Raw genomic sequence first — 27776 nt, forward strand, 5'->3', positions numbered from 1 at the left:
CCGCCTTTTAAAGTATTCGCCGCTGCAAATTTGGGCTTAGGCCTCTACAAATTAATTACACAGTTCACCATTATCCCTGTTTACATTAGTAAATTTAACACCAGTTTCCTAAGGTTGTTCAAAGTTGACTTGTGTAAAATCATATTTAAGCTGAAACAAAGTGGTTCCAACCAAACTCAAAAAAGAGCTAATTTCTAGAATGGTACATAAAAAGTTATCACTCAAAGGTGTCATGATTCATGATTTCAGAATTCTTCCCTTCCAACCATTCTTTTTGTGACAATCATCAGTAAATTGGTGTTTAGTTTACCAATGTGAAAAGAGCTGTTGTGATAACTGATATAAAATTTAATTTTCCAAACAAAATCTAAATTTACACTTTGAGTGGTAGATCACTATACTCTCAGCTGCACTTCAATCTTTTCCTATTTTCTGTTCTTATCTGTACCAGAGACAGACCACAAGCCACTGGAGGACTTGCCATCAAGTCTGGGAGCCTCCCAGATCTCAATTTACACACCCAGACTCTTAATTTTTGGTAGAAGGGAAAATTATTTCCTAACCCTACATCTCATGACTTTCATGTGCACTGATTGTTCATTTGGTAGAGGTCTTAGTTTAGGAGTTGGAGGGGCATCTAGATCTCTCTGTATTCCGACAGGAAGTCCTCCACTCTCAGGTACACATGTTTTTCTTCTGGGGCAGGCTAAATGCACTACCAACTGTTACTACATGTACTCCAAAATATTGGAGTGGACATTAGTCTACTCCAATAATTTTGGAGTGAATATCAGTCCATTCCAAATTTATTGGAGTAGATAGACCAATTTTCACTCCAAAAATGTGGTAAATTTTGGAGTGGAGTCGTGGACCACCTGTGCACTCCAAAAATCTGGAGTGCACCATGTGTGCACTCCAAAAATGTTGGAGTGCACAATTTATGCACTCCAATGTTGATCCTGTGCACTCCAAAATTTTTGGAGTGTGCACTCCAGATTTTTGGAGTTCACAGGTGGTCCTCTCCAAAATTTACCACATTTTTGGAGTAAACATTGATCTATCTACTCCAGTAAATTTGGAGTGGACTGATATTCACTCCAAAATTATTGGAGTCAGAAAAAATTTGAAAATGAATTTCTTTGTTAAATCAACTAATAACTAAAACAAGAAAATAACCAAAAAAACCAAATCATTCTGTATGGATAAGGAAACCAAACAGAAAAAATAGACAAGGGATCAAGAAACTTGGCACTCTGTATGTATAGACTCAAGTCAGGCCATTTTGAACAAGTTAAAGCAACCCTGGAAGGTCTTGGAGGTTGACCTTGTGTTTAGTATAGGAGTGCATTGTGTTTCACTCCATTTCCCAGAGCAAAAAATAGATAAAAAAGTCAAAAAAGGAGTGCACAATAGTGCACTCCAAAATATTAGTAGTGCAAGGATTGCACACTCCAAAAATTGAACATCTTTTGGAGTGGCTGTATGTTTACTCCAGTAATTCATGGAGTGGACCATTGTACACTCCAATATTTTTGGAGTACATGTAGTAAAGTTTGGTAGTGCATATAGCCTGCCCCTTTTCTTTTCATCTCAGTCTCTGAGCTTTTCAGATAGAACCATGATTACTGAGAAATAAATGCTTCTTAGTTGTGTGAATTATTTTAATGTTTGCTTGCTCTTGGCGCAAAATAATTCCACATGGTACTGATTTTAGCAACGTTGCCAAAGTTTCAAAAGCTACAAGAAATTAGATATTCTATCCAACAAATTTATGGGGGTAGTCAAGTGTAAAATTTTGGATTCTTTCTTGAGAAGGTCAATCAGATGTACAATCAACTTGGAGGTTGTGGGGATGGGAGATATATGTTACTAATAAGGAGGCTCCTTAGTACTAAACAATTATTTGACAAGATTGTTGAGTTTGAGTGATATTTTGGGGTGATGTGGATATCTAAGATGTAACTCCTCAACACTGCCTACAATTTTCCTGAAAAGGAGTGCAGCAACTGGAAATTTCTCTTTTGATGGAAGAAATTGAAGAGCTTGGTGCAGTAATTGTATTGGACCTCAATTCTGAAGTTAGTGGTGGCTAAGGACGGGCTCTGAAGCTGCTCAAAGATAATGTTTGGGAGAGTGTTCAGGGTTGGCGTACGCTTGCTTTTGGCCGCCTGAAAGCCGTTCCATCATGGACAAAGGCATCACAGAGGACGATAGGAGAGGAGGACTCGGCAGATGGCATTCGCAGGCGACATCCCAAAGTCACGGATATGGAGCGGGAAAGCCTCGGATCTGTAGGCATACAGTACAGGCTATCAACGGAGAGGCTATTTAGCAAGCCAGCATTGAGAAAGAGGAGAAGGGAAAGCTCACACTCACGCCTTTGCCTGGAATTTAGAAGGCCATGTAGAGGTAGATTGCCGCCGCAAACATTTGAGTTTTGATGGGAGAAGTTGACCTCGGTGTATTAATTTTAGTGGACATCAAATCTGCATTTAGCAGTGGCTAAGGACGGGCTCCGAAGATGCTCGAAGGTGATGTTTGAGGGAGTTGGCAGGGAAGGTGTATGCTCCCTTTTGGCTTGAAAGCCATGTCATGACTGACAAAGATAGAAGAGGAGGGCTCTGCAGATGGCTATAGCGGGCGACATCCCAAAGTGACTGATGTAGAGCGGAAAGGCCTCGAAGCTGTAGGCAAACGGCACAGGCTATCAAAAGAGAGACTCTTGCCAGCGGTGAGCAAGATAAGAAGAGAAAGTGCCCACTCACAGTCACGCCTTCGTCCGGAATCGAGAAGGTAGATCGCCGCCGCCACAAAATCCACTTGAAAGTGGTCACCAGGCCGTTGACTGGGATAAACCAGACCCTGCATAACACGACTAAACAGGGTAAATTCGCCGGGAACGTCGCCAGGAGCAGGTTTCATCGCCCAAACCTGTGCGCGAGCTATTATAATAAGTGATCTAAAAACATAGGAAAGAGTGAAATGAGGGGAAGAGATAGAAGAGAGGGCTTACCATAATGCCAAGGGATTTTGCATAAGCATTACAATCCCCAGGGCCCAAGGCCTGAGCTGCGCGGCGGACTCTGGGGATGCAAAGGATCTTTTTGAGCTTGCGGGTGAGCGTGTTCACCAGACATTGCGCCTTGGCCTTGAGTGTGTTGATGAGGTCCTTCTGTTGCTTTCTATCTCTGGCAGCACATAGCGATCTCGAGGTGGCAGTCGAGCAGGTTGGGTCGGCTCGGCCAAGAGGTGGCAGTCGAGCAGGTTGGGTCGGCTCGGCCAATGCATTCTGGGATGGAAGAAAGGGTTGATTTATTTTACCTGTATCTTGCTGCGGGGCGTGTTATGAATGAAATTGGGCGGGCCCAAGGGGCTGTTGAAAACGCCAAGTTGGTCAAATACACGGCCATGCAGATCAGACGTACCTACAGGGAGAGCATGGCGGTGGCGGTGGCCGTAGTCGACAAGGCGAGGCAGTTTCACTGGTGTATTTCGAACCTCGTACATACATATAAAAGGTAGGCTTTTGTGTTTGCTTTACCCCCCAGGGCGTCCTCTGCCGCTGTACTTCCAGCGTGCGGTTCGTCCTCAACCCCCTCCGCTGTTGCACTTGCACAGTTTGAGGGGCTAAAGAGTGGGCCCCCCCGGGTTCTGCAGCCTTCGCTGCGGGATGGGGGCCTTCAACGCCCTTCCTTTTTGACCCGTGCGCTTGACGCGGGCTGAAGGTTGGCCCAGACGCAACAGCCATTGCTGTTCACAACACCTTTGGTGTTGTTTGGGGGCATTTGAGATTTCATTTTTTTCCAGTTCTGTTGTGCGTAGATTAAACCTTGTAATTTTTTTGGTGTTTTATAATAAGGGGAAACCCTTCATGTTTTTTTTGCTGTTTTGATGTGTTTACAGGGGGAACCCTTGATCTTTTTTTTTCTCAGTTGTGGAAAAACTGTGTCTTTAATAAACTTGGATGCTTCTTTACGAGAATGGGGGGAGGGATGGGTTTGACCCCATTGATACCCTCAACAGATGCCAAAACCCAGTGATTCCCGTTGACATAGACCAGATAGATCGGCGGAGAATCAGTCAAATCTTTTGGGGGGCCTAGTCGTAGAGGGAGGAAGCTACTACATGAAACCAATGATAAAAAAATTATTGGACGGTTATAAGTGTTAGCAAGAATTTGTCCGTGTTCCAACTTATTGAGCCATTTTGCCGGTGGGATCAGTTCTGTCTTGCATGTCACGTTGAGTGCGTCTGAGATCCTGTTGATTTTGATGTCGCCACCCTGTAATTTTGAGTATATTGATTTGTTGTTGGCGATCTTGTCAATCATTTCCTGCCTGACGCGCCGCCATCCTTCTGTGCGCTCGTAACCAAGAGCCTTTGACATGCAGTGAAAGCCACAGTTACCGTCTCCGTTTGGATCAAAAACATCCTTAATGTACGTTCGGAGGTGCACTGGAATCTGCTCGAGGTAAGTGGCCTATACAGTTTAAGTTAAATTTTCAATTAGTCACATTTATGATTGTTAAAACATAAAAATTTGCATACCTGGTTTGACTCGCACTGGTCACTTTTTGACGGTGAAATTGGGTCTGCTTCTTGCTTTTCAACTGTCTCAAACTGATTGTCAGATTCGGAAGCACCACTTGTTCCATTGTCTTTAGCTTTGTAATCGTCCAAGTTGCTGTCTTCAATGTCCTCTTTGGGGCTATCCGAATCGGACTCTTCGGGGCTATCCGAATCGGACTCTTCGGGGCTATCCGAATCGGACTCTTCTGAGAAGTTATCATGTTTGATTTGCTTAGATCTTCGTTCTGGCAGGGTAGAAGCTTTGGCCGCTCTCTTTTTCTGTAATTGCTGCTTCTACAACCTCAAAAGCTGAAGGATCTCTCTTGGTTGATTTCGACGCTTGCTTCTTCATTTTTGGCTGGCCTTTTGGGTTTTTCTTGACTCCTGGGGCTTGGATGGGGACAACAGAATGAGTTCCGGCGACTAGTTGGTGGATTTGAACAAATATATTTTCTAGTCTTCTTGGTGGCTCCTCGGACAGGGCCAAAGTCAGCTTCTTAATTTCGTTGTCAAGGTTAAGTTTGATTTCATCTTTTTTCTACATAAGATCAGTAGAAGCTAGCTACAATCAAGTCCAATAAGCGTTATCACATGCCAAGTACTTACGTTGGACTCTGGATTGTACTGCAAATTCCATTGAGAATGGAAATCACTTGGCATCAATGCCCTTCCATCCTCCAAGATTTCGGAAATCTTATGAGCGCAAGGAATTCCAATTCCTTTGGTGAGAGTTTGAGAACAGGGTACATTTGGGTCCAGGTTCTTCAGGCAATCAAATTGTTCAATTGCTTGCTTGATCACAAAAGTCGAGATCTTACCAAGGATCGGAATGAATGCTTTGGGGACGTTGATGAGGGTCTTGATGGTGTCTGTACCAACGGTTTCATGTACTTTCTTGATCTGAGCATTGACCGCGAGTGATAATGATTGAAATACCGATAGCAGATCACCTGTCGAGTTGGTTACAAACGTTTTGAGATATGCGTGACCAGATTCAACCCAAGACGTGTTGAGATTGCAGAGGTGTGGATACTGGCAAGCCCAGGCCACAACAAACCTCTCTTTTTGTGGAATAATCCACTTATCAAGATATTTGAGAGCTGCCGGGCAAGTCGCTAAGAAGATCTTCAACTGATTGTATTGTTCCACATATATTTCGGCCGTTTTGGAGTAGGTGACCTGATTCCAAAGATTCATAAACTTCTCCCACGGGTGTTCTTTTTTCTCTTTTTTCTCCTTCTTGTCCTTTTTATCTTTCTTGTCGGCGGCAGGAAAGTACTTTTTACAATTAGTCGTGATGTTCTTGTTGATGTGCCAAGTACAGAGGTTGGCTCTAGCATCAGGGAAAACAGTTTCCAGCGCTCATTGTAAAGCTGCATCTTGATCGGTAATAAAAACTTTTGGAGTTTGTTCCGGATGCCAGACAAGCTTCTTGAGAACTTCAACAGCCCACAAGTAGCCCTTGTTGTCTTCATGAGTCAAAAAACAGAAAGCTATTGAAAAAGATTGATTCGTTGCAGCCTGCCCGATGATGTGTAAGAGTGGGATGTCATAGCAATTCGTCTTGTATGTGGCATCTAAGAGTGCTATGTGATGGTTGATTTGGGCGAGGTGGATGGATCCTGGGTGAGCAAAGAAGATTTTCTGGACGGCTCCACTAGCGTCTACCTTGAATTCCCATGCCCAGTTCATCTCCTTCAAGATGGACAACATCTTTGCCATTGGGCTCTTACCGTCTAAATCCTCCCGTCGTATCTTCTGTAAAGCGTTTGAAATGGTCTTGTTAGTGGCGAGTGTTTGATTGTTGGAAGTTCGGAGTTGGAGGAGAATTTGTGCAGGCTTCAGTTTTGCCTTTGAGAGCCTGCGGATATCGTCAATTTCCTCTGGCAAAAGTTGCTTGTAAGCTACATGTGAAAAAGGTCCAGGCAAAGGCTCGTGGTTGTGGGCGGCACATCGAGTATCCAAGGTCCAAGTCTTGTCAAAAAATATTTTGCTGGTTGGAACGGTGCCCCTGAGTTGAAACGGGCAGTCAATCTTCACTGTCGAGGTTTTTTGTCCACTTGGATTTGATGTCAAGCCACAATATTTTCCTGATTGATCACAGCCAATATAAATGTTCTTGTTGGGTACGGAGTTTATCTTTGCCACTGCGTATCCGTGGGTTTTAGCCCATTCTTGACAGAAAAAAAACTAGGTCGTCCATTGATAAGAAACATGCGCTCGGAGGAGGGTCCAGTGGTTCTAAGCGCAGGAAAAACCCCCTTTTGATTCATCTGCACAAAACAAAAGCCAAGAAAACTGTACATACCTCCTTGTACATAGTTATAGCTCTTGGGGTCCCTGATCAAAGTTGGGGTACTTGAAGAATCAAGCTCGCCGCTGGGAGTGGATTGGGTAGGTACACTTGAGTCGGGCTTATTTTGGTCCGCTTGAAGATCGTTGATTGGAGCCTTTTCACTAGAGTCTTCAGTAGATGTTTTGGAATGTTTGCTTGGATTTTCTGGAAGACAGTTGTTCAGAGCTTTTGGACTACACTCATTGCTCAGAGCTTTTGATTGGGATAAAGACGTGACTAGATTGGGTAGAGATTGATTGTTGTCCATGATGGAGCCTGCTTGTTCGGAAACCAAATCTGTGGGCGCTGAGATTGGATTGGGTGGTGCTGGTGGTACTGATGCTGGAGCCGAGGGGACTGGTGGTACTGATGCTGGAGCCAAGGGGACTGGTGATACTGATGCTGGAGCCAAGGGGACTGGGAACATCGCCAGAATGCTTTGCATCTGTTGCCACATTTCCGGGGAAACAAGAATCCCGTTTGCCATTGGAGTGCTTGTTTTTTCTGCCATTTTTCAGCCTAGAGAAGAGCAAAGACGAAGAAAAAGTTCGTTGGATCTAGGTGTACCAAGGGTGAAGAATCAGGACTTACAGCTGAACGTAGTGCGCTGATTTCTTGGCAACTGATGACTTTAGTGCTGGGTTGAATCGGAGAGGTTGAATCCTGAGAGGTGGAGCGCAAAACGTGGAGGTTGGATTGGAGAGACACAGGTTGGAGCAGGACTTTGTTGCTCTGGAAGCGGGTGGCTTGGAGTGCACGGGAGTATGTACATTTGGTGTGCACTCCAGCTTGAATTGGTGTGCACAGCGGTCCACTCCATTTCTGAAGTTCACAGTTGGAGTGCCTGGGTGTCCACTCCTTCTTCTTTGGAGTGGGCTTTGGTTTACTCCAATTGAGACTAGCTTTTGGAGTAATCCCTAGTTCACTCCAATACTCGTTGGCGTGAACTATTCCCTACGCCAAACAGTTTTGGCGTGGTCGGAGGTCCACACCTTTTTTGGCGTGCATCTGGGTTTTTTTGGCGTGCCTAAAGCCTGACCCTTTCCCAAAACTTGGGAGTTGTTTTTCCAAGACCCTAAAAATATTCATTTCTTGAACTTGATTGCAATTTTCATGTTGATTGTACCACTTGTTTCCTTCAGTTTTCACATCAAAATCTTTATCTGTTGGCTCTAGCCACCTCTGTGTTTGGGTCAGGCTTTAGGCACACCAAAAAAATGCCGGATGCATGCCAAAAAAGGCGTGAACTCCGGACCACTCCATAATTTTTGGAGTGGAGGATTGTTCACTCCAAAACCAGCCCCCTATAAGACACCAAGGGTGAATGCAAATCTGACGACAAGATAAGCGTCGCAGGTCAGCTCAGGCACGGCCGGTATCGGGTCCAATCTCGGTGAGGAAAGATTGGAACCGGTACCGGCGAGCTGAATAAACTAGATACAAGGCGCAGCCGCAACTATGCATGTAGATACAAGATTCGGTTACATGCATAGTTCAGATGACTAAACTTCTGACTAAGTTTACCACCTTGGCACCCCGGACTCCTCACCCCCATTTGGAGTGCCCAACCCGGCACTCCAGGCTGGTATGGAGCGAACACTCTGCCACGCCAAAACCAGCCCCCCCTCGATGGCCGGTCTGCGCCGGCCATCGAGGGCAGTATGTACACTCGATGACCGGCACAGGCCGGCCATCGAGGGCAGTACACTCGATGATCGGCACAGGCCGGCCATCAAGGGCAGTACACTCGATGACCGGCACAGGCCGGTCATCGAGCGGACACACCCCTCTCGATGACCGGCATAGACCGGTCATCGAGAGACACACCCCTCTCGATGACCGGCAAAGACCGGTCATCGAGAGACACACTCCTCTCGATGACTGGCATAGACCGGTCATCGAGAGGATCCATCCATCTCGATGACCGGTTTGTACCGGTCATCAAGAGGACACACCCCTCTTGATGACCGGCATAGACCGGTCATCGAGAGGATCCCGGTCATCGAGAGGACAGATCCCTCTTGATGACCGGGATAGGCCGGTCATCAAGAGGACACGCCCCTCTCGATGACCGGGACTGACCGGTCATCAAGAGGGATGTATCCTCTCGATGACCGGTCTATCCCGCTCATCGAAAGGATAGATCCATCTCAATGACCGGTACAGACCAGTCATCGAGAGGGATATATCCTCTCGATGACCGGTCTATGCCGGTCATCGAGAGGGATGGATCCTCTCGATGACCGGTCTATGCCGGTCATCGAGAGGAATGGATCCTCTCGATGACCGGCCTGTGCCCGTCATCGAGTGTACTGCCCTCGATGACCGGCCTGTGGCCTGTGCCGGTCATCGAGTGTACATACTGCCCTCGATCCCGGCGCAGACCGGCCATCGAGGGGGGGCTGGTTTTGGCGTGGCAGAGTGTTCGCTCCATACCAGCCTGGAGTGCCGGGTTGGACACTCCAAATGGGGGCTGGTTTTGGAGTGAACAATCCTCCACTCTTGGAGTGGTCCGCAGTTCACGCCTTTTTTGGCGTGCATCTGGCATTTTTTTGGCATGCCTAAAGCCCAACCCTTAATTTTCACTCAATTATCATTTGAAGCAAATTCAAAGCTAATTTTTAGTTTTGCGCCTGAGGTGTGTGTTTTTCTGTCTCATCCTTGGACCTCTACCTCTCATCTCCATCCTAGATCAAACTTGTTTTTTTATGTCTTTGTCTTCTTTTTATGCAATCAATCTTCTCTCCATTTTTTTTCTTTGGTGGATGGGCTGCCCGCTTTACCTGTCTATCTCTAAGCCCGCCCAAGTCGCCGGCGAGCTGCCCGTAGAAAGGGTTTGGGCTAGACTGTTATGAGCCGTAGCGTGGGCTCTGCAGCACAGACTCACATGCACATAGACTACATGTACATGTCATGGACCATACTCAAGGTTTGAGAGGCTGGAGATCCAAGCTTCTTCCTCATCCTGCAATCTACCATCTTGGATCCAGAACCCCCAGACTCCATCTTCCTCTCCATAGAACAGACCATAACATATTGCAGGATCTACTCTACGGAGACAAAGACCAAGAACCAGATTCCTCCACCTCCAAAAAACTTGAACATCCCGACTCCAAAACCTTGAATATCTTGCACTCCGCTCTCAGAAACCCAACTCCATTCTTAGAGACCTTGAATATACCGCTCCAACGTCACACAGCAATACAATGGACGCCTCCAAAGCCGCCAAAATCTGACAACAACTGGCCAACATCACCAAGAAGGCCAACAAAGAAGAGAAAAAACACTGTGAGAACTCCTTTGGGACGTGTGGAAGTTCTGTGAGGGGGAGATAACAAATATAATATTGCAGTTAAGCAATATTTATGTTACAGGTGGTTTGAAGGACCAGCCCCTCTATTGTACTACACAAGGATTGTGACAACAAAATTTATTTATTGTTGTGGCAAAACCTTGATAGAGATCACTATGTGCAGTAGTCTCTATCAGACTTAGATCAAACAATGCAGATGATGTGAAATGACAAAATCTATTTAAGAAGCTGATTATGATCACAGGTGTTGGGTGAGTGGATGTTTGAGATCACACTGTTAAATGAATGAGTGACTGGTTGGTTGGTGGCTGCTATTCACAGGCTGAATTCAGATGAGGGGGGAGGAAGGGCTCCTTATTTAGCCTATTCACAAGGCGGCCGGCTTATGGTTCTAGCCCTAAGTCTAATTGCATATGCATACAAATATGGCCAACTTGTGGTTATAGCCCTAACTGTAATTGAATACATATGCACAAAAAAAGGCCCAGTTGTGGTTGGCTTTAAAACCATATTATGTACTACCAATGTACTACTATACTATGTACTTATGTTGGATGAAAACTATTTAAACAAAATAACTTTTGACTGAGTGGAGCTATCCTAGTGGTTCAAGTGAGTGACTAGGGGTTAAATGACCTGTAGAATCTAATTATGCAATAATAAATCTAAGAATATACCTCCTTCTCATATTCAGCCATCACTTTATGTAATTTGATACTTGAAACAGATTTGGCACACCACAACACCGTCAGGCCAAGGCCAATTTGGAGGACGCACTCCGCAAGCAGAACCCAACCCCCCCCCCCCCTACCAACCACCGGAGCGGAGGTAGCCACAACCAAGGCCCCCAAGGTTGCCCAACCCAACAAGTTCAATGGGGAACACAGAACAGCGGCGGAGACGTTCGCCAGGCAGGTCGCCATCTACATGACCTTGAACAAGGCCTTTTTCCCAAACAACTCAACACAAACCTTATTCGTGTCCTTGTACATGACCGGAACCGTGGGCGTATGGGCCGCCCTGTTCCTTGACCAGGCGGCAGCGGACCCACCCACCCTGACCTACGCGGAGTTCACGGCATCCTTCTGGGCCATGTTTTTTGACCCGGAAAAGAAGACAAAGGCGGAACAAGCCCTCCAAGCGCTGAAGCAGACCGGTTCCGTGGTGGACTACACCCACTCCTTTGTCCAGCATACTTCCGCAGCGGGATGGGAAATCCCCACCCTGATCTGCCAGTACCGCCAGGGCCTGAAGCGGGACATCCAGATGGGGCTCATAATTTCCCGCACCACATTTGCAACTGTTAATGAGGTTACTAGCTTGGCACTAGAGCTTGTCACGGCGATGAGCAGAGCAGAGACCGGAACAGCGCCAACCAAACAGAAGATTGGCCCCAACGCTATGGACCTATTGGTGTTAAACAGACGACTCTCCGACTCTGAGAAGGCCCGGATGATGCAGGAAGGACTCTGTTTCCAATGCGGAGTGCAGGGCCACATATCCCGCAACTGTCCCACCAAGAAGGGAAAAGACCCTGGAAACGCCAGGATTGTGGCAATGGAGGATCAGATTGGCCAACTAGTGGAAGGGATGGCGGCAATAGGCGGAGGGAAAAAAGGCTGGGCCAACTTGTCAAAAAATGGAGGTGCTCAGGAATGAAGGTTGTGCCTTTCCTGACGTGGCGGAGTTGTCTTGTAGTATTAGTGCTAGTCAAACTTTAAACAGAGATGAAATTGATCCCCAATGTTTTATCTCTTGCACCATCACAACTCCCAGAGCCACACCCCAGAATCCCTTTCCCCCTGCCTCCTTCTTGATTGATTCCGGAGCAACCCACGATGTGTTGAGTGAATCCTACGCTGCCCCGGCGGGATTACTCCGCAACACCATCGCCTCAAGGCGGACCGTCTCAGGATTTGATGGATCCACATCCCAAGTGGCATATTAGATTGACCTGACTCTGAATGAAGAACCCCGCCCTTCAAAATTCATCATTACCCGACTGAAAGACATGTACAATGGCATCCTTGGGCTGCCATGGATCCGCAAACACGGACACCAAATCGACTGGACCACCTGCACCCTCCGCCCCAACCACTCCAACATTGCAACTGCCTCTGCATTTTTTTCCACTCCAAAAACATCCTCCACAGAGGGCCAAGGGCCCATGATGGGGAAATCTAGGATTTGTGACAAGGGGGTGTGTGTTTTACCGCTGTGGTAAGCCAATCCTGATCTACCCAGAAAACCAGCAACCATAAATCACAAGGCTGTCACACCTCAAGACTAAATCTCATACCTCTGCCCCCCTTGTCAGCAAAGCCCAAGGCCCTCAACATCCCCACTCAATGGTCATACCCTGGATAATAGTATTTCCTATTCCCACACTCCCCCTCTCTTGGGTAAACCCTCTCCCTACTCTCAAACATCTACCCAGTTCACATGTTACCCCCTTCTTCTAGTATTTCCTTAGAACCATGTGCTCAAAGATGTATAAGCAACCTTGAAACCCTTCACCCTCCAAACCCAACATGATACACATTATACTAGACATAGCCCCAAACACCACCTAGATTATTACTTCCTGAAACACTTCATGAAACACCTGACTCCTCCTATCTTAGATCCTTAGATTACTTCTTCCTGAAACACTTCCTGAAACACCTAACTCCTCCTATCTTAGATCATAGAATATTCTACCCCTGTTATGTCTCACACATCCCCTCCTCTAACTAGGAAGATTGCACCATAGCCCCCAGAAGATGGCATCATCCCCACCCACTATTACACCATCATGTGACTCCTTGACCCACTACTCTGACCACATGGCTGTTTCATCCTATAGAAGTAGAATGTTCTATGCTTCCCTCCAGTTTATCCTTGTTTCCTCATGGCTCCTCTTTCTTGTGTATATAAACCGGGTTGTTTTCCTCTTCATTTGTTCCCCATCATATCCTGTCAAAGTAATTCAGATCACTGGTCACCTATCATTAGCCTTGCTTATGCCAATAAATCAGATTGGACAAGCTTGTTATCTGTGTAAAAAATATTAGATTAGTAGAAAAGTAACCCTCAAGACATATCTCAAGAATCCTCTATAGCCACACCTTTCCATAAGAGTCCACACTCTTATATCTTTTTCTTTTTCCCAGAGAGGCAGCCCATTAAAGCACCAATTCCCTCTCAAGCTCTATACATCCCAAAGAGTAGTTCCACACCGCCCCCGCAATGTGAGTTCTATAGACTACCCTCATCCATACTCCCTGAAACGGCTGGCAAGCTTGTTTTCCCCGTAGATAGTACTCCACACCCCGACTGGAATCCTGCCCCTCCACAACCTGAATGGAACCCCGCCAACCCCGCCAACAATTTTGCTGCCGCTTTGGCGGTATTTTCCACTCCGCAAACATTCTCAACAGAGGGCCAAGGTCCCATGATGGGGAAAGCTAGGATTTGTGTTGGGGGGGGGGGGTGTATTTTACCGCCCCCGCAATGTGAGTCCGATAAAGTTTCTCCAAAATCATTCTCCGAAGAAGCTGGCAAGCCCCTTTCTCTCCTAGAACATTACACCACAGAGATTAGCGCCACCAAAACATTGTGGTTGACCTCTTCCCGGCTAGCGGTGGCAGGAAAGGCCGCTATTGCAGCGCGGACCACCAAAGAACTAGTCCCACAGTGCTACCATTGATTCATTGACATGTTCCGAAAATCCAGGGCTAAGAGCCTACCTCCACAAAGAAAATATGAATTTTGTGTTTACCTAGTCCCCAGAGCCACACCACAAGCAAGCTGGATCATTCCACTTTCACCAGCGGAGAACAAGGCACTTGACAAACTGATTGCGGAAGGACTGGCCAGTGGAACAATCCAGCAAACCACATCACCATGGGCAGCCCCAGTTCTATTCACCAGGAAGAAGGACGGAAACCTCCACCCCTGTTTTGACTACCAAAAACTCAACGCGCTGATAGTGAAGAACCGCTATCCCCTTCCACTGAACATGGACCTGGTTGCCAGCCTGCTAAACGCCGACACCTTCACAAAACTAGACCTCTGCAACACCTGCGGAAACCTCCGTTGTGGTAGACGGAAAAGTGGAAAAATAAAAACTTTTTCCTATGCCACATAATTACTCATACTAGGACTCAAGATACCATCAAATGGACCCCAGAAATGGATTCTACGGCCAATTTCACCGCTAGTCACCACTGGAAGCACCCCTTGACCCCCTCTAGTGTGGAAGTTACACCTCATGGACATCTATCACACGGCCAGCCCCAGTAACCCAGCTGTCACCTGCCTCAACCCAAGTTTCACAGTAGTACACATATACACATCACAGGATACAAACATACATCTCCCTGTCCGGCTACACTCATTACATATTAACTACATACACTCCTTTATATACATAATATGACATCATTTACACTGTTTCTGCAGCCTCAGACTTTGTGTATACACTAATTCCCCCTGTATGACAGCTCATGCAGTCTACTGTCACCTCATGCATGCGTTAGAATTTTCTGTTGTATATTCTTACATCATGTATGCACCCCTGGCATGTTTAGAATGTTCTGTTGTATATTCTGACACCATTCATGCGCCCCTGAGGGGTTATGACATCATTTGTATCTACTCCCACCAGCTAAAATCCCTCACCCTGTTGTCTAGATTAGCTGAAACCCTAACCCACAAGCCCCTTTGGGGCTCCACTTTTGTCTATAAAAGGAGCTCTCTCCACCCCCAGTGGCCTGCTCCCCAGTTCCTCACCCGGAACTCACAAGTCACCCAACACTCATCCACACTCAAATCCTAAAACCCTTATAACAATAAATCAACCCTTATAACAACAATTCAACCCTTATAACAAAGTAATTAAAACACTTACATGTTGCCAGTCAAACAGATTTCATCTGGAACAGACCAGACCTATCACTTGATAAAACTTGCCAAGCTGAGCTTGGTGGGTCTTGTTGACTGATAACAGAAGGGCAGAGCTTGCAACTCCATCATACCCTTCACCATTCAGCAAAAGGGTTTCATTACCACTTTTGAGTCTCACACCGTGTGGCGGAGGGAGATGAGGATAAGCTAGCTTTCATCTGCAAGGCGGGGCAATTTGCTCCGCTCACTATGCCATGTGGACCCACAGGAGCGCCAGGATACTTGCAATACTTCATGCAAGACATTTTCCTTGGACAAATTGGAAAGGGCACCGCCACGTACCTGGATGGCATTATGGTGTACACACAGAAAGGTTACAATCACATGGCAGCCGTTAAGGGAATTCTGGAGACCCTGGGCAAGCATTGATTATGGCTGAAACCAGAGAAATGTGAATTTTCACAACCAGAGGTGGAATATCTTGGCCTCATAATTGTGTGTAACTGGATTAGGATGGACCCCACAAAAGTGAAGGCAGTGAAGGAGTGGCCTGCACTGCGGAAAGTTACGGAACTCCAGCGGTTCATTGGATTCTCAAAATTTTACCGCTGGTTCATTGTCCACTTTTTGGGGAAGACCAGACCCTTACACAACCTGACCAAAGCAAAAAACCCCTTTGTTTGGGACAACAAATGTAACTCCGTGTTTGAATGCCTGAAGACCACCTTCACCTCCGCTTTGATACTCAAGATTGAGGACCCGTACAAGCTGTTTATTTTGGAATGCAACTGCTCCGACTTTGCGCTTGGAGCATTTCTGTCTCAAGTCTGCAACAAAGACAAAGAACTCCACCCCGTCGCTTACTTATCCCAATCATTGGCGCAGGCGGAGAAGAACTATGAGATTTTTGACAAGGAACTTTTGGCCATTGTTGCCGCTTTCAAAGAGTGGTGGCAGTACCTTGAGGGAAACCCGCACCGCCTGACCGCCATTGTTTACACCAATCACCGGAACCTAGAAAGCTTCATGACCACCAAGGAGCTCACTCAAAGACAGGCGCGGTGGGCGGAGACCATGGGTTGCTTTGATTTCCAAAATCATCTTCCGCACGGGCCGCCAAGCCACCAAACCCAATGCTCTTTTGAGAAGACCGGACCTAGCCCCCGCCCCTGGCGAGAAACTGACCTTAGGGCAGCTGCTGAAGCCCAACAACATCATGCAGCGGACCTTTGCGGCAACAGTGGTTCAGCTATGCTACCATAGCTGTTGGCGTAGCGTAGTGCAGCGCAAATGCACCATTTTTTGGCGTAGTGTTAGCGCAATTGCGTGCATCTGCGCTAACGCTACGCGCACAGGGTGCAAAGCTATTTTAGCTTTTAGCGTAGCGTTAGCCCAGATTTGCGCAATGGCGCTAACGCTAAGCACGCAGGGCGCAAAAGAGCGTACGCTACGCTGCGCTACAGCGCTTTTTTGAGGCAAAAGAGGCTTTTTTTCCGCTAAAAGCGCCTTAGCGCAACGTAGCGCAGCGCAGCGGCTGTAGTGTAGCGCTAACGCTAAACAAAAATTGGCGTGCTGTTAGCGCTGCTGAAAATTAGCACAGCGTAGCGGCGCTAACAGCGAGCTAAAGCTATTCAAAAAAGGCCAGCAATTTTTCCCGCTACGCTAAACATTAGGGCTAAAATAGCGTAGTTTAGCGTAGTGGCCCACTGTTGCTACTGTGCACCCATTTTGACCGGTGTCCCACTGCAAAAAAAAGAAAAAAAAGTTCAACTGCTCACAGTTGAAATGCAGCATAGTGGATTAATTCCTGTCACCTAAGAGCATCCTTATAACCAGTCAAGCTAAGATTGTGAAAGTTGTGAATCATCACTATTGCTAGCCAGAGTAGCAAGAGTGATATCAAGTGTACTGGTAGCTAGTGAAGCATTGAGTTCAGTTTTGTGAATGGCTGATGGCAGTTAGCTTGCAAGCTAAATGTTGCTAAATGTATCAACAGTTAGCTTGCAAGCTAAATGTTGCTAAATGTAGCAACAGTTAGCTGGAATCAGAGCTTTCAGCTAATTTAGCTTGGGCTTAGCAGGCTTATCTCAGCCTGGTGTGGTTGAATCTGGTAGCTAACCTTGGTGTGGTTGAATCTGGTAGCTAACCTAGTTAGCTGCCAGCCAAACTAGCCACTGGTAAGGATTCTCTAAATGGATAGACTGTGTGTTTGTACTACCTGAGTAACTGGATCTGTGGCTGATATGCCCCATGTGCCAATTGAACAAGGTACCTCCAACCCTCACTCAAATGCCAGGGAATGGGTGCTATTAGCCCCAAATATGAAAAAAGGTATGGCCATAATGCCAAGATGCTATACTTCATGCCAAAGGTCAGCATGTTAATTGGCTTGATGGTTTAGGAGTTACAAGGGTCTGAGTTGCAAAAAGGCAAAAAAAGCCACAACAAGCCACAGCTCTCAGGCCATGGCTGGGACTTTACTCACAAGCCCCTCTTTCAGAGGCTTGCTTTGCAAGGCACCTTTGGTGCGCTGGGTCCCTTGGCACCTGAAACAAGAGGATTTTGCTAAAGCATTACAGGCAATTGTGGGAGGAATTGGAAGCAGTGGTCCTGAAATGATTTGTGGTGTTCAAAATTGATTTTCAAACCACTTTCTACATAAAATCATAAGATCTACATGTCCGAACTTTTGATGGGGTGAAATTTGAGGGTTCTCTTCATTTCAAGTGCCTCTCAAAACTTTGACAAATCTTATGATTTTATGCAAAATGATATTCAAAAATCAATTTTGAACACCCTAATTGTGAGCACCTGTTTTTGGCAGGAATGTTATTCAAGAAATCCGTATATACAAAGTTGCAGGATTTGCAACAAAAGTAAGCAATCAGAATTGAGACAGAGAAAAGGGATACCAGAGGGGACAAGAATATGAAAGGAGTGATCAAGATAACAAGTCGGAATGTATTTTAGATGATAGAGAAATTCTGTTGGTGAAATCAAGAGTGCGAGGTTGGGTTACAACTTTTTAAATTTTTCTGACAATGAGATGAAGGAAATGTTGAAGGATTGACGATGCAGCGGATCAGAGATGTTTACAGAATCAAATACTTGGTAAAAAAAAACGGTGTCTGTTTCTGGTTTAGTTTTGTTCTCCGATGGAGAGTTTTCTGTTTTGTTGAGTTGTTGATGCAGTCGATGGATCTAGTGAGTGAGTGTGAATCCAAGCGAGGCCAATGAGAAGAGAAAAAAAAGTTGAACGAAGGTATAAATTTTCGGCAAGTGGGATCTAGCCCAAGTAGATGTGAGATATCGACGCATGCGCGTCTGCCTTGATTGAAAATTCCGATCGAAGAAGGGCCGAGCTGATTGAGAGACACATGCGCTAAGATCAAATGGAGGTAGAAGTAAAAGTCTTGTTAGGTGGGTGGAAGTACTTGGATATCTACGGAAGAAGATGAGGCCTACCTCGCTACCCAGTAGCTTGCTTGTATCTCCGACAAAATTGAAAGAAGAAAACTCAACCCAGTCGAGAAGTACGAAAGACGATGGATGAAAGGAAAGCGAATGACTCCAGAAAGACGCGTCGTGCCTGTGATTTGGGGTGTAATGGGTAGATCGATTTCGGGTGGATGTAAAGCGGAACAGGACGAGATATGGTTGCGAGTTTTGTGAAAGATAGGGCTCAAAAGCCCAGCAGCAAGTTTCTGATGGTTTTCCTCGGATCGAAGTAAGCACAATGATCGGACAGCCTGACAACCAGCGAGGTTTCGCTAGTAGTCCGTCTAGGTATGGTGACAAACGAGCAGAACCAGAGAAAAGATTAGTCTGCTGCTGATCGGGGTCGGATGTCTTTATGATACCGTGTGTAAAGCTAAGCGATGCGGGTGACAACCAAGTGACTTACGATCCCCTTTCTTGTTTGAGTAGTTCAGAATGTTTCTTGATTAGTTGGAGGTTGAGCTTCCGAATAGCCGAAACGAATAAGTAGATCTTTGATATTAGACGGATGATCTTGAGCATGTTTGATGACTGCCTACTCTGTTGGATTGCTGGATCCGCGTTTTCTCTTGAATACCAAGGATATTGACTTGTTTGTGGATGGAATCAAGGTGAGACTGGCCCGGTGGGGGTTATTAAGAGCAAAGAGAGTGGCGAAAGTCTGCAGGGCGACAAGTTTTCCTGGGTTGGTTGATGAAGGTGGTTTCTCGGGACTGCCGATCGGGATGACTGTTGCTGACCGTCGAGGATGGCCCCCGGGTGATGTCCAATTTCACATGGGCTGGACGCCAGCCTCGCGTCACCGTGTGAGAGCACCGCAAGGTTTGCCACCACCCTTCTTCCACTTCGTCCACAAACTTTACTCAGTTTATAACACCACTGCAACGCGCTCCTCCCCTCACACAACCCTGCGGCTATCCAAAAGCCTCCGCCAACCATGCCAGACCACCTTCCGCTGACGGGCAACGACCTGCAACGACCTGTCCGGTTTGGACATGTGTGCTGTAAACATACGTCGGTGAGGGCTCCCCACCAGCGACAATGGAAAAATTGACGAGACGAAGCTGGCCGACACTTGGCAAGGCAGACAGATCACTGGACCTTACTCCGTGTACAAGCAGGGTGACATCGATCCACGAATCCGATGCCTAAAGCTGTCAGGTGCATGCTCATGTCGAAATAAAAGTGCAACCATGAAAAATATGTAAATTAGGTACACTTTGTCTGGCTTTCCATTTGCCCTCTTCTGGTTGCATGGTATGATGAGAGAACTTGGTCCACAATTCTCAGTGTTTGGGTTAGGGAATCAAACCCCACCATTGCTTCCGGAACTTGCTAAGGCTGTGCCTTGTCCCCTACGAGCCTCGGCTAACCTCACTGATGCCTTTTTCCCCGGATGGAGCGGGACATGAATCCTGGTCGCACGGCGCCAACCGGAGCGAGGTTCCTTTAGGATCCTTCGAAGGGACCCTGCGGGAAGGCCCTTCAGTTACAGAGGAACTCTGGCACCAACAAGAAAGCTAGTGAAGGTTATGAACCCTACTCAGAACGTGCGCCATGGGAGGAGACTAACTCAAGAAACTCCCAGCTCGCTGCTTGCAGAGTGGTGAAATGGAGAGTGAACTTATAGGTATATTCTGCTGACAAAAAGCGCGTGGCTTGTTAACTCCTGACAGCTTACAGCTGAACACAGCTTGAAGGACCTATATTTAAATTACTATCACATTGCAAGAACGGCCTCTAAAGAAAGAAGTTGATCGTATTACAATATAGCAGTGGGAGATGTGAGAACCGTTTGACAGTCACCTGACCAAAGAAATACACAACCATGACCCAGATCCGAAGATCTAGTGGTCAGGGTGCCGGGCCGAGGCAACTTCTAATACGAGATCTCTGGTTAATCTTCGCTTTGACTCTGAATCTCCTGAAGCCGTTAAGGGGATGATCTCGGACGAGCCGAGATGATCGTACGGATCGGAACTGTCTAAAAGAGTGCGGGGGTTTGTAAACTCACTTCGGGATAAAAAGGGTCATCGTTAATCGTTGATTGGTTTGATTGGGATTTGGATTGGCTTGCGGCTGTGTAAGAGGTGAGCGGCAAGGTGGTGGGTTTTTTATGGAGAAGCAGTCGACTGGGCGAGCTGTGGTTGGCGAGGGAGGGGGGCTCGATTATGTAATCGGCTAGCCCTCCTGGGAGAGCTGATCGGGGGGCTGGAGTAGGTCATGGTGGTACCAACAGCCCCACAGCGGTCATCGACGCACACACCAACCAAAACAAGCACGCACCCGACCCATGTGGATCATCTCATCATCCATCATCACGCGGCCGAGGAGAAGGACAAGGACCGCCAACAGCCCATCCTGGTCCATCCTCACCCTGCTGGTCATCTGTCTTCCGCAGACACTCCTCATCGCAGCCAGACAACGGCCTCAGCCACGGTCCTACGACTCGCATGCCTACTACGTCATCGAAACCAGCTCGACAACCTCCGAAGCAGATCCAGCCTCGATCCAGTCGATGGCACGGGATCTAGCAGACAGGCTGGATACCGAGTTCGTCGAACGGGTAGGCGAACTAGAAAACTTCTGGCTCGTCAAAGCACCCAAGACAAGGGTCGAACAAGGCTATCAGCTGTCTGTCGACTCCCATCATCCCCGGAGTCTGCCAGAGGATCCTTCTCAGCAGAAACCACGCGACTCGGTCCTCGAACATTTCCAACTCATCAGGCGCTCAGCTTATGATCCCCTCCTCGAATCTCAGATCAATCACTTCGATCAGAAAACCCGCCAGAAACGTTCCCTCTCCAAATCCACACTCTCCGCACGACATCTCGCATACTCGATCAGATCTCTCGAACGGCAAGTCCTACGTAAACGTCACAAACGGGATCTGATCTATGTACCCGGCCCAGAGGGACCAGTCGCACTGGAGCCCCGCCAGACTGTCTCAAGACCAACCAAGGGTGGCAAGACCCTCACTCCTTCCCAGAAAGTCGCCAGGCAGTTCGAAATCTACGACCCTCTCTGGCCGAAACAATGGCATCTCGTCAATGATGTCATCCACAAACATATGATCAACGCATCCGGAGTTTGGGAGATGGGAATCACCGGCAAAAACGTCACCGTGGCAATCGTCGATGACGGTATAGATATGTCGTCTGATGATCTCAAGTCTAACTTTGTGCATATTATCTCCCCCCCCCTCTCTCTCTTTATCTACTTCTCACTTATCGTTTTTTATTTTTATTTTTATGTGTGTGCAGTTCGAGGCAGGCTCATGGGATTACAACGATCATACGCCTCTACCTGAGCCACGTCTACCCGATGACTTACACGGCACGAGATGTGCTGGAGAAATCGCAGCGGTGCGGAATGACGTCTGTGGGGTTGGAGTGGCCTACGATGGGAAAGTAGCAGGGATCAGGATCCTTTCGGCATCAATCAGTGATGCCGATGAAGCCTCGGCACTGAACTACGGCTACCAAGAAAACCACATCTATAGCTGCAGTTGGGGCCCACCGGATGACGGCAAGAGTATGGAAGCACCATCCCGATTGATCTTCAAGGCTATGCTCAATGGGATCCAAAAGGGAAGAGGCGGCAAGGGCAGCGTTTTCGTCTTTGCTAGTGGAAACGGCGGAGCTGTTGGTGATCAATGCAATTTCGATGGCTACACAAATAGCATCTACTCCGTCACCATTAGCGCGATCGATCGACAGGGGCTCCATCCATACTACTCCGAAGTTTGTTCTGCGAATATGGTGGTCACCTATTCATCCGGTAGCGGTGACAACATTGTAAGCTATTTCTCCGTCGCTTTTTCGCTCTTGTTTTTGAGGAAATATGTTCATGAATTTCCCTCGCCCTCAGCTTATCTTCATCTTCATCTTTTCTTTCAGCACACGACTGATGTGGGCAAGAACAAATGTACGGACCGACATGGAGGCACCTCGGCAGCAGCCCCATTAGGCGCGGGTATATTTGCGCTCGTCTTACAGGCCCGACCCGATCTGACGTGGCGGGATGTGCAGTACTTGGCAGTCACCACGGCAATCCCGTTCAGCTTGGAAGACCCAGAATGGCAAAAGACGGCGAGTGGAAGATTGTACAATCACAAGTTCGGATTTGGAAATCTGGATGCTTATCAGATCGTCCAAGCGGCCAAGACGTGGAAGTTAGTCAAACCACAGGCATGGTGGACGAGTGCCAACGTCAATGCTCATAGTCAGCCGGTCACTGCCGCAGGAGCCAATGCGACCATCGTCGTCAGCCAGGCCGATCTTGATGGGGCCAACTTCGAATCCTTGGAGCACATCACCGTTGCGGTGAACATCAAGCACACTCGGAGGGGGAACGTTCGAGTCTTACTGGTCAGTCCGCATGGCTCGGTGTCCATCCTGGCGGCCCATCGACGGTACGATGATGCCTCCACAGGCTTCCCGGGATGGGTATTCATGACCGTCAAGCATTGGGGGGAGAATCCGGTAGGGGCATGGACATTGAGCGTGCAGGATCCGATTGGGGCGCCGGGGACCAACGGGACGTTTGAGGACTGGGCCATGGGCATGTGGGGCGAATGCAAGGACCCGACGATCCAGAAGCTGTTCAAGATGCCCGATGATGCTGAGATCCTGCTCCCGCCGAGCCCGCTTTCCGGCGTGGCACTGGAGACGGTGATGCCGGCATTGAGCTCGAGCGTGTTTGGGGCGACAAAGCCGACGGCTGTGAACCCACCCCCGCTGGTGACGGACACCAGCATGGGATTTTCGAAGACGAAGTCGCTCGTCAAACCGACGGCCCATCTGCCACCGGACCATGCCGGCGTTCCAGGGGATATGGTGACGGGGATGGGGAGCATGTCGGGCTACCTGAGGGGCAAGTCCTCCTGGGTGTTTGTAGCCTTCGGGATGGCCATCGTGCTCGGCGGCTGTCTGTGTGGGTGGTTCTTCCTGCTTCGGATCCGTCGCCGACGCGATCGGGCCCGCTTCGAGGCCGACCCGGACCCGGACCAGGGCGTGGGTCTGCTCTCGGGTGCCCGGCGCCCCGGCGGGCTTTTCCAACAGGTGCTCGGAAAGGCGACGACGAGACGCGGGAACGGATATGGCTTCGAGCCGGTCGCTGGGGAAGAGGACCTTCCGATGCGCTCGTTGGGCCGCGGGCCGCTCGATAAGCATCCCAAACCTAAGCCCAAGTCGACCACTAAGGATCTCTATGACGCCTTCGGGAACGCCTCTGGATCCGAGGACGACAGCGATCACGAGAACGTCGATGGCCGGGATCAGCAGGAACAGAAAGAGGACACCGATGGTGAGAAGAGGCGCGCAGCTCCATATAACGATATCGATCCCGACGACGAATATGTAATGTCCCCCCGCTCCCTCTCCCTCTCTCTTCCTTGCTTATCTTCTAGAGGAATCTGACCTGGTTCTTGGTTTGTAGATGGACTCGTTCTTGGAAGACCCTGATGCCCACTCTCCTCTCGTTTCTCGGACCTCCCCTGCGGCCGAAAACCAGCATCAAGATGATGACGACGACGATGATGATCTCCAGGATCGGGAAGATTAAAAAGTTTACCTTTCCTGCGCCCATCCTCTCGCGTCTCTGATCACTCCTGGTCTTCCTCCCCCCTCAATCTACTCCCTACCCCCCCTGGAAACAACTTCTCCTTTTAACAACCAACTAACAAAATAAGGTTGGACATATAAAAAGCCCATACCTTCTCCCAAATCTCAAATGACGAAACAAAAACTGGTTGAATTTTCTTTTAGATTTACACCGATAGAGACCACCCCAATCCTTCTGTGCTTTTCATTTTTCGTCGTTTTATTTAAATGAATCCTTTCTCTCGGTCATACATAAGCAATTCCTTCTCTCTACTTGACTCTCCTCTCCTCTTTCTCTCTCTCCTTTTTACAAAGAAGACGAAACAAAACGAAACAAAATGAATGCATTGTGTTCATATCCATCATCACCATCATCATGATGTTTAATGGTTGTATGTATGGGACAATTTGGTTGATGTATTAGATACTTTATCTCACTTCTTTTCTTTTGTTCTTTTCGAAAAAAGCATCCGTAGATATGAATATATTAAATAGAACTCTACTTGTTTTGTTCCTTTTCGCGAATCTTCACATAATTACAAATCTTCTTTTTTTTCTCTTTTTCTTCAGTTTTTGACATTGATATATTATTGAGGCTTGTTTCTTGACTTGAATGTGTGCTTCTCTCTGATTATTACAAGAAAATGAACAAACTGCTCTTAAGATAAATAGTTGAGAGGTTGTTCTGAAGATCTTCAACGTGAGAGGAAATTGATTACAAGTTGGCCGGAGTACTACATATACCTGTCCTCTTTTGGGGAAAGGGTGGATGATTTGCTGGTTAAGTCTGCTTGAGGTTGAGTTACACAGTGTTGGGCCCTTCTTAAATTGTTTGAGCCTCATGTTGCTTTTCTGGATGACAGCTGCTGGGAAACATTGCACTGCTGTGACAACCTGAAAAAAATATTATGCTGTATTGGCGATGTCCACACTGAAACGCCCTCAATCCCACTCAAACCATGCCCCACCTCCAACTCCGACGATAAACCCAGGCTGCGTTTTGTTTCGAGTACCTTGAACGGCGACTGCCGCAACTAGTAAGTTATTTCTTTTTTCCTGTCTGCTCTAACCCCTGCTAAGCTGCTCTTCATCATCTGTGTTGTGGGTGATCCAGGAAGAAAGCGACAAGGTTAGAATAGGTCATGAAGGTTCGCAGCCCATCCCACTTGTTCTCTTCCTTTCCCCGCCGTTTTGAATGTCTGCAAGCCATCAATGGCTTGATGACCAGCTGACTCTCGACTTGTATGGCAGTTCGGAAAGCAGCTTCAAGCTCAGCAGATTCCCAGCTGGACCGCGTACTATCTGGACTACAAGGGCCTCAAATAGGTGCGATTGACCGCTCTACGCCACGCCCCCTTTCTTTCTCCCTCCCCCTCCTTCTTTCTCTTGGTCTCCACTCTTGAATTGTGTCGGGGTGGACGCGCCTCAACCCCAAGATATTCTCCGACAGATCATCAATTCTCTGGCCAAAGGACGACCCGCAGATGCTGCCCTCCTGGATGCTGGCATCTCCCCCGCCATCGCCTCTCCCAGTCCTGCAGACCCCCTTCAACACTCAGAAGCAGACCAACAGCTCCAGCTACTCCCCGAGTCCTACAATGGCCAAACTGCAAGTCCGGAGAGCAACCTCAAACTGCACAAGGCTGCTTTCTTTTTCAAGCTGGAGCGAGAACTTGAAAAGGTCAGAATCCCTCACCCACCTCTACAGCCTACATAATAGTATTTCTCATCTTAGATATCTCCCCGGATTCGCGGCAGATCAATCAATTTTACTTGCAAAAAGAATCTGATCTCAAGGTCCGGTTGAGAACACTGATCGACAAGCGCAAGGTGGTCCAATGCAGCCGCACTCGCAAATTGACTAAGGATAACTCAAGTTTCGCAACTCTCTACGAAGGATTTCGACATTTTGAGGAACATCTCCGCAAGCTCCAAGCCTTCGTCGACATCAATCAGACCGGCTTTCGAAAGATTTTGAAGAAGTGGGACAAGCGCTCGAAATCGAGTACCAAGGAGCTATATCTGTCCCGCCAAGTCGAGGTTCAACCGGTCTTCAACCGTGAATGCATTGCCGAATTAAACGATGCAGTGGCCGCAAACATCCTCGAATTGGAGGAGCTTCTCGTCGACTCCGACGATCGCCAGCCCCGCTCGCATGCCTCCGATCCTAGTGCTGATCAAATCTCAACCGATTGGAAGCAACAGCAACAACGAGTTGTACTTGACCATCCCGCCTCACAGCGAACAACAACCCTCCAAACCGCTGTCGAGATCGACATCATCGAATTTGAAGAGCTGGAAACCAATCTGATCCAAGCCGTCAAGGCTGACAATCGGGAGCAGGTTGCCGAGCTACTCCATCTCTTACCTCTTCCCAGCTCCCCTCTCGAACAGACAACGTCGGTCCGGAGCAGGCTGGGCCGAATCCTTTGGAAAGCCGCTCTCAGCGTCGAAGAACCACAGACACAAGCCGGTCCCAACAGGCATAGCGCTCAGATTGGCAGCAGTCGGATGGCCATCCTTACCCCTTCAACCGCCATGGTTGAAAACGACTTGATCCCATCATCCCGGCTCGATTTCTCATTCGTGGATGACATTAGTGGTCGATCGTGTTTGCACGAGGCTGCCAGCGCTGGTCGCACTCGATTGATCCGCCAAGCCATCGAACACAAGGTCTCGGTCTCAACTCCCGATGTTTACGGTCGACAGCCCTTGCATTATGCAGCCATGAGCGGCTTTGCCCAGGCATGTCAACTACTACTGAGCTACAACGCAGATCCATACTGTGTTGATCACGACGGCTATACACCATTGATATACTCAGTCACGAAGGGGCGAGTAGATTGCGTACGAATCCTGCTCGATTCGGGTATCTCCTTGGAGCCTGCCAGGCATGCCGGTCTGCTTCCTCTCTCACTAGCATGTCAGCATGGCCACGAGGACATCGCTTTGCTGATGCTCAAACGTGGCAGTCAGGTCCTTGCCAATCAGGAGGGGATGTGGCCTCAGCACCTCGCAGCGCGTGAAGGGCATGCGGCATTGCTAGATGCGGGCGCAAACATGGATGAGCGGGACACATTCTCTCAATGGACCCCACTGTTCCATGCGGCAAGTGAAGGCCATACCGAATGCGTCGAGGCGCTGATTGCGTCAGACTGTGATTGCCAGGTGTTGGACGAAAGCCGCAAATGTCCGATCCATTACGCTGCTTGGCAAGGGCACATTGGCTGTGTCAACTTATTACTTGCTAAACAGCGATCGATGCGGTTGAACGGCGTGGCAAAACAAGATAGCGAAATGACCACTTCCACTCAACGCGCTCCTTCTGTTCCTAATGGAGCGCTTCCTTCTGATGTAGCGAAATCCGGCAGCTTGATGACGGGCTCGTCTACAGAGATAGAGCTGGCCGACACCGATATGGATTTGATTCCTGATCTTTCCCTTCCACCGCCAATCATCCCATTCAGAATATACGGCCATACTTACTTGGACAAGAAAGCGTTGGTGCAGCTCTTCCTAGGACATCCGAACACGGCCCGGTCGACACGCAAAGCGATCCAGTTATACGGAC

At 48.0% G+C, this 27776-nt stretch overlaps 4 protein-coding genes across 4 annotated transcripts; 1 reads left to right on the plus strand and 3 right to left on the minus strand.

The window, feature by feature from the left end:
* Positions 1-2137: 2137 nt before the first annotated feature.
* On the minus strand, positions 2138-7331 carry PtA15_7A654 (uncharacterized protein; the record flags this gene model as incomplete). The annotated part of the gene is made up of 5 exons (XM_053171283.1): positions 2138-2289; positions 2602-2704; positions 3014-3289; positions 4549-4748; positions 6878-7331. The coding sequence occupies 5 exons, from the start codon at positions 7329-7331 to the stop codon at positions 2138-2140; spliced, it is 1185 nt and encodes a 394-aa protein (XP_053022480.1).
* Positions 7332-18786: 11455 nt separating this feature from the next.
* On the minus strand, positions 18787-19124 carry PtA15_7A655 (uncharacterized protein; the record flags this gene model as incomplete). Its single annotated transcript, XM_053171284.1, has 2 exons — positions 18787-18886; positions 19009-19124. 2 exons carry the CDS (start codon positions 19122-19124, stop codon positions 18787-18789), a joined length of 216 nt encoding a protein of 71 aa, XP_053022481.1.
* A 1325-nt stretch (positions 19125-20449) lies between these two features.
* On the minus strand, positions 20450-20827 carry PtA15_7A656 (uncharacterized protein; the record flags this gene model as incomplete). The annotated part of the gene is made up of 2 exons (XM_053171285.1): positions 20450-20615; positions 20736-20827. The coding sequence occupies 2 exons, from the start codon at positions 20825-20827 to the stop codon at positions 20450-20452; spliced, it is 258 nt and encodes an 85-aa protein (XP_053022482.1).
* Positions 20828-20895: 68 nt separating this feature from the next.
* PtA15_7A657 (uncharacterized protein) lies at positions 20896-24167 on the plus strand (the record flags this gene model as incomplete). Its single annotated transcript, XM_053171286.1, has 4 exons — positions 20896-21783; positions 21866-22399; positions 22502-23962; positions 24042-24167. The coding sequence occupies 4 exons, from the start codon at positions 20896-20898 to the stop codon at positions 24165-24167; spliced, it is 3009 nt and encodes a 1002-aa protein (XP_053022483.1).
* Between the last annotated feature and the right edge of the window lie 3609 nt (positions 24168-27776).

Source organism: Puccinia triticina, chromosome 7A (assembly GCF_026914185.1).
Source record: "Puccinia triticina chromosome 7A, complete sequence".
NCBI lineage: Eukaryota > Fungi > Basidiomycota > Pucciniomycetes > Pucciniales > Pucciniaceae > Puccinia > Puccinia triticina.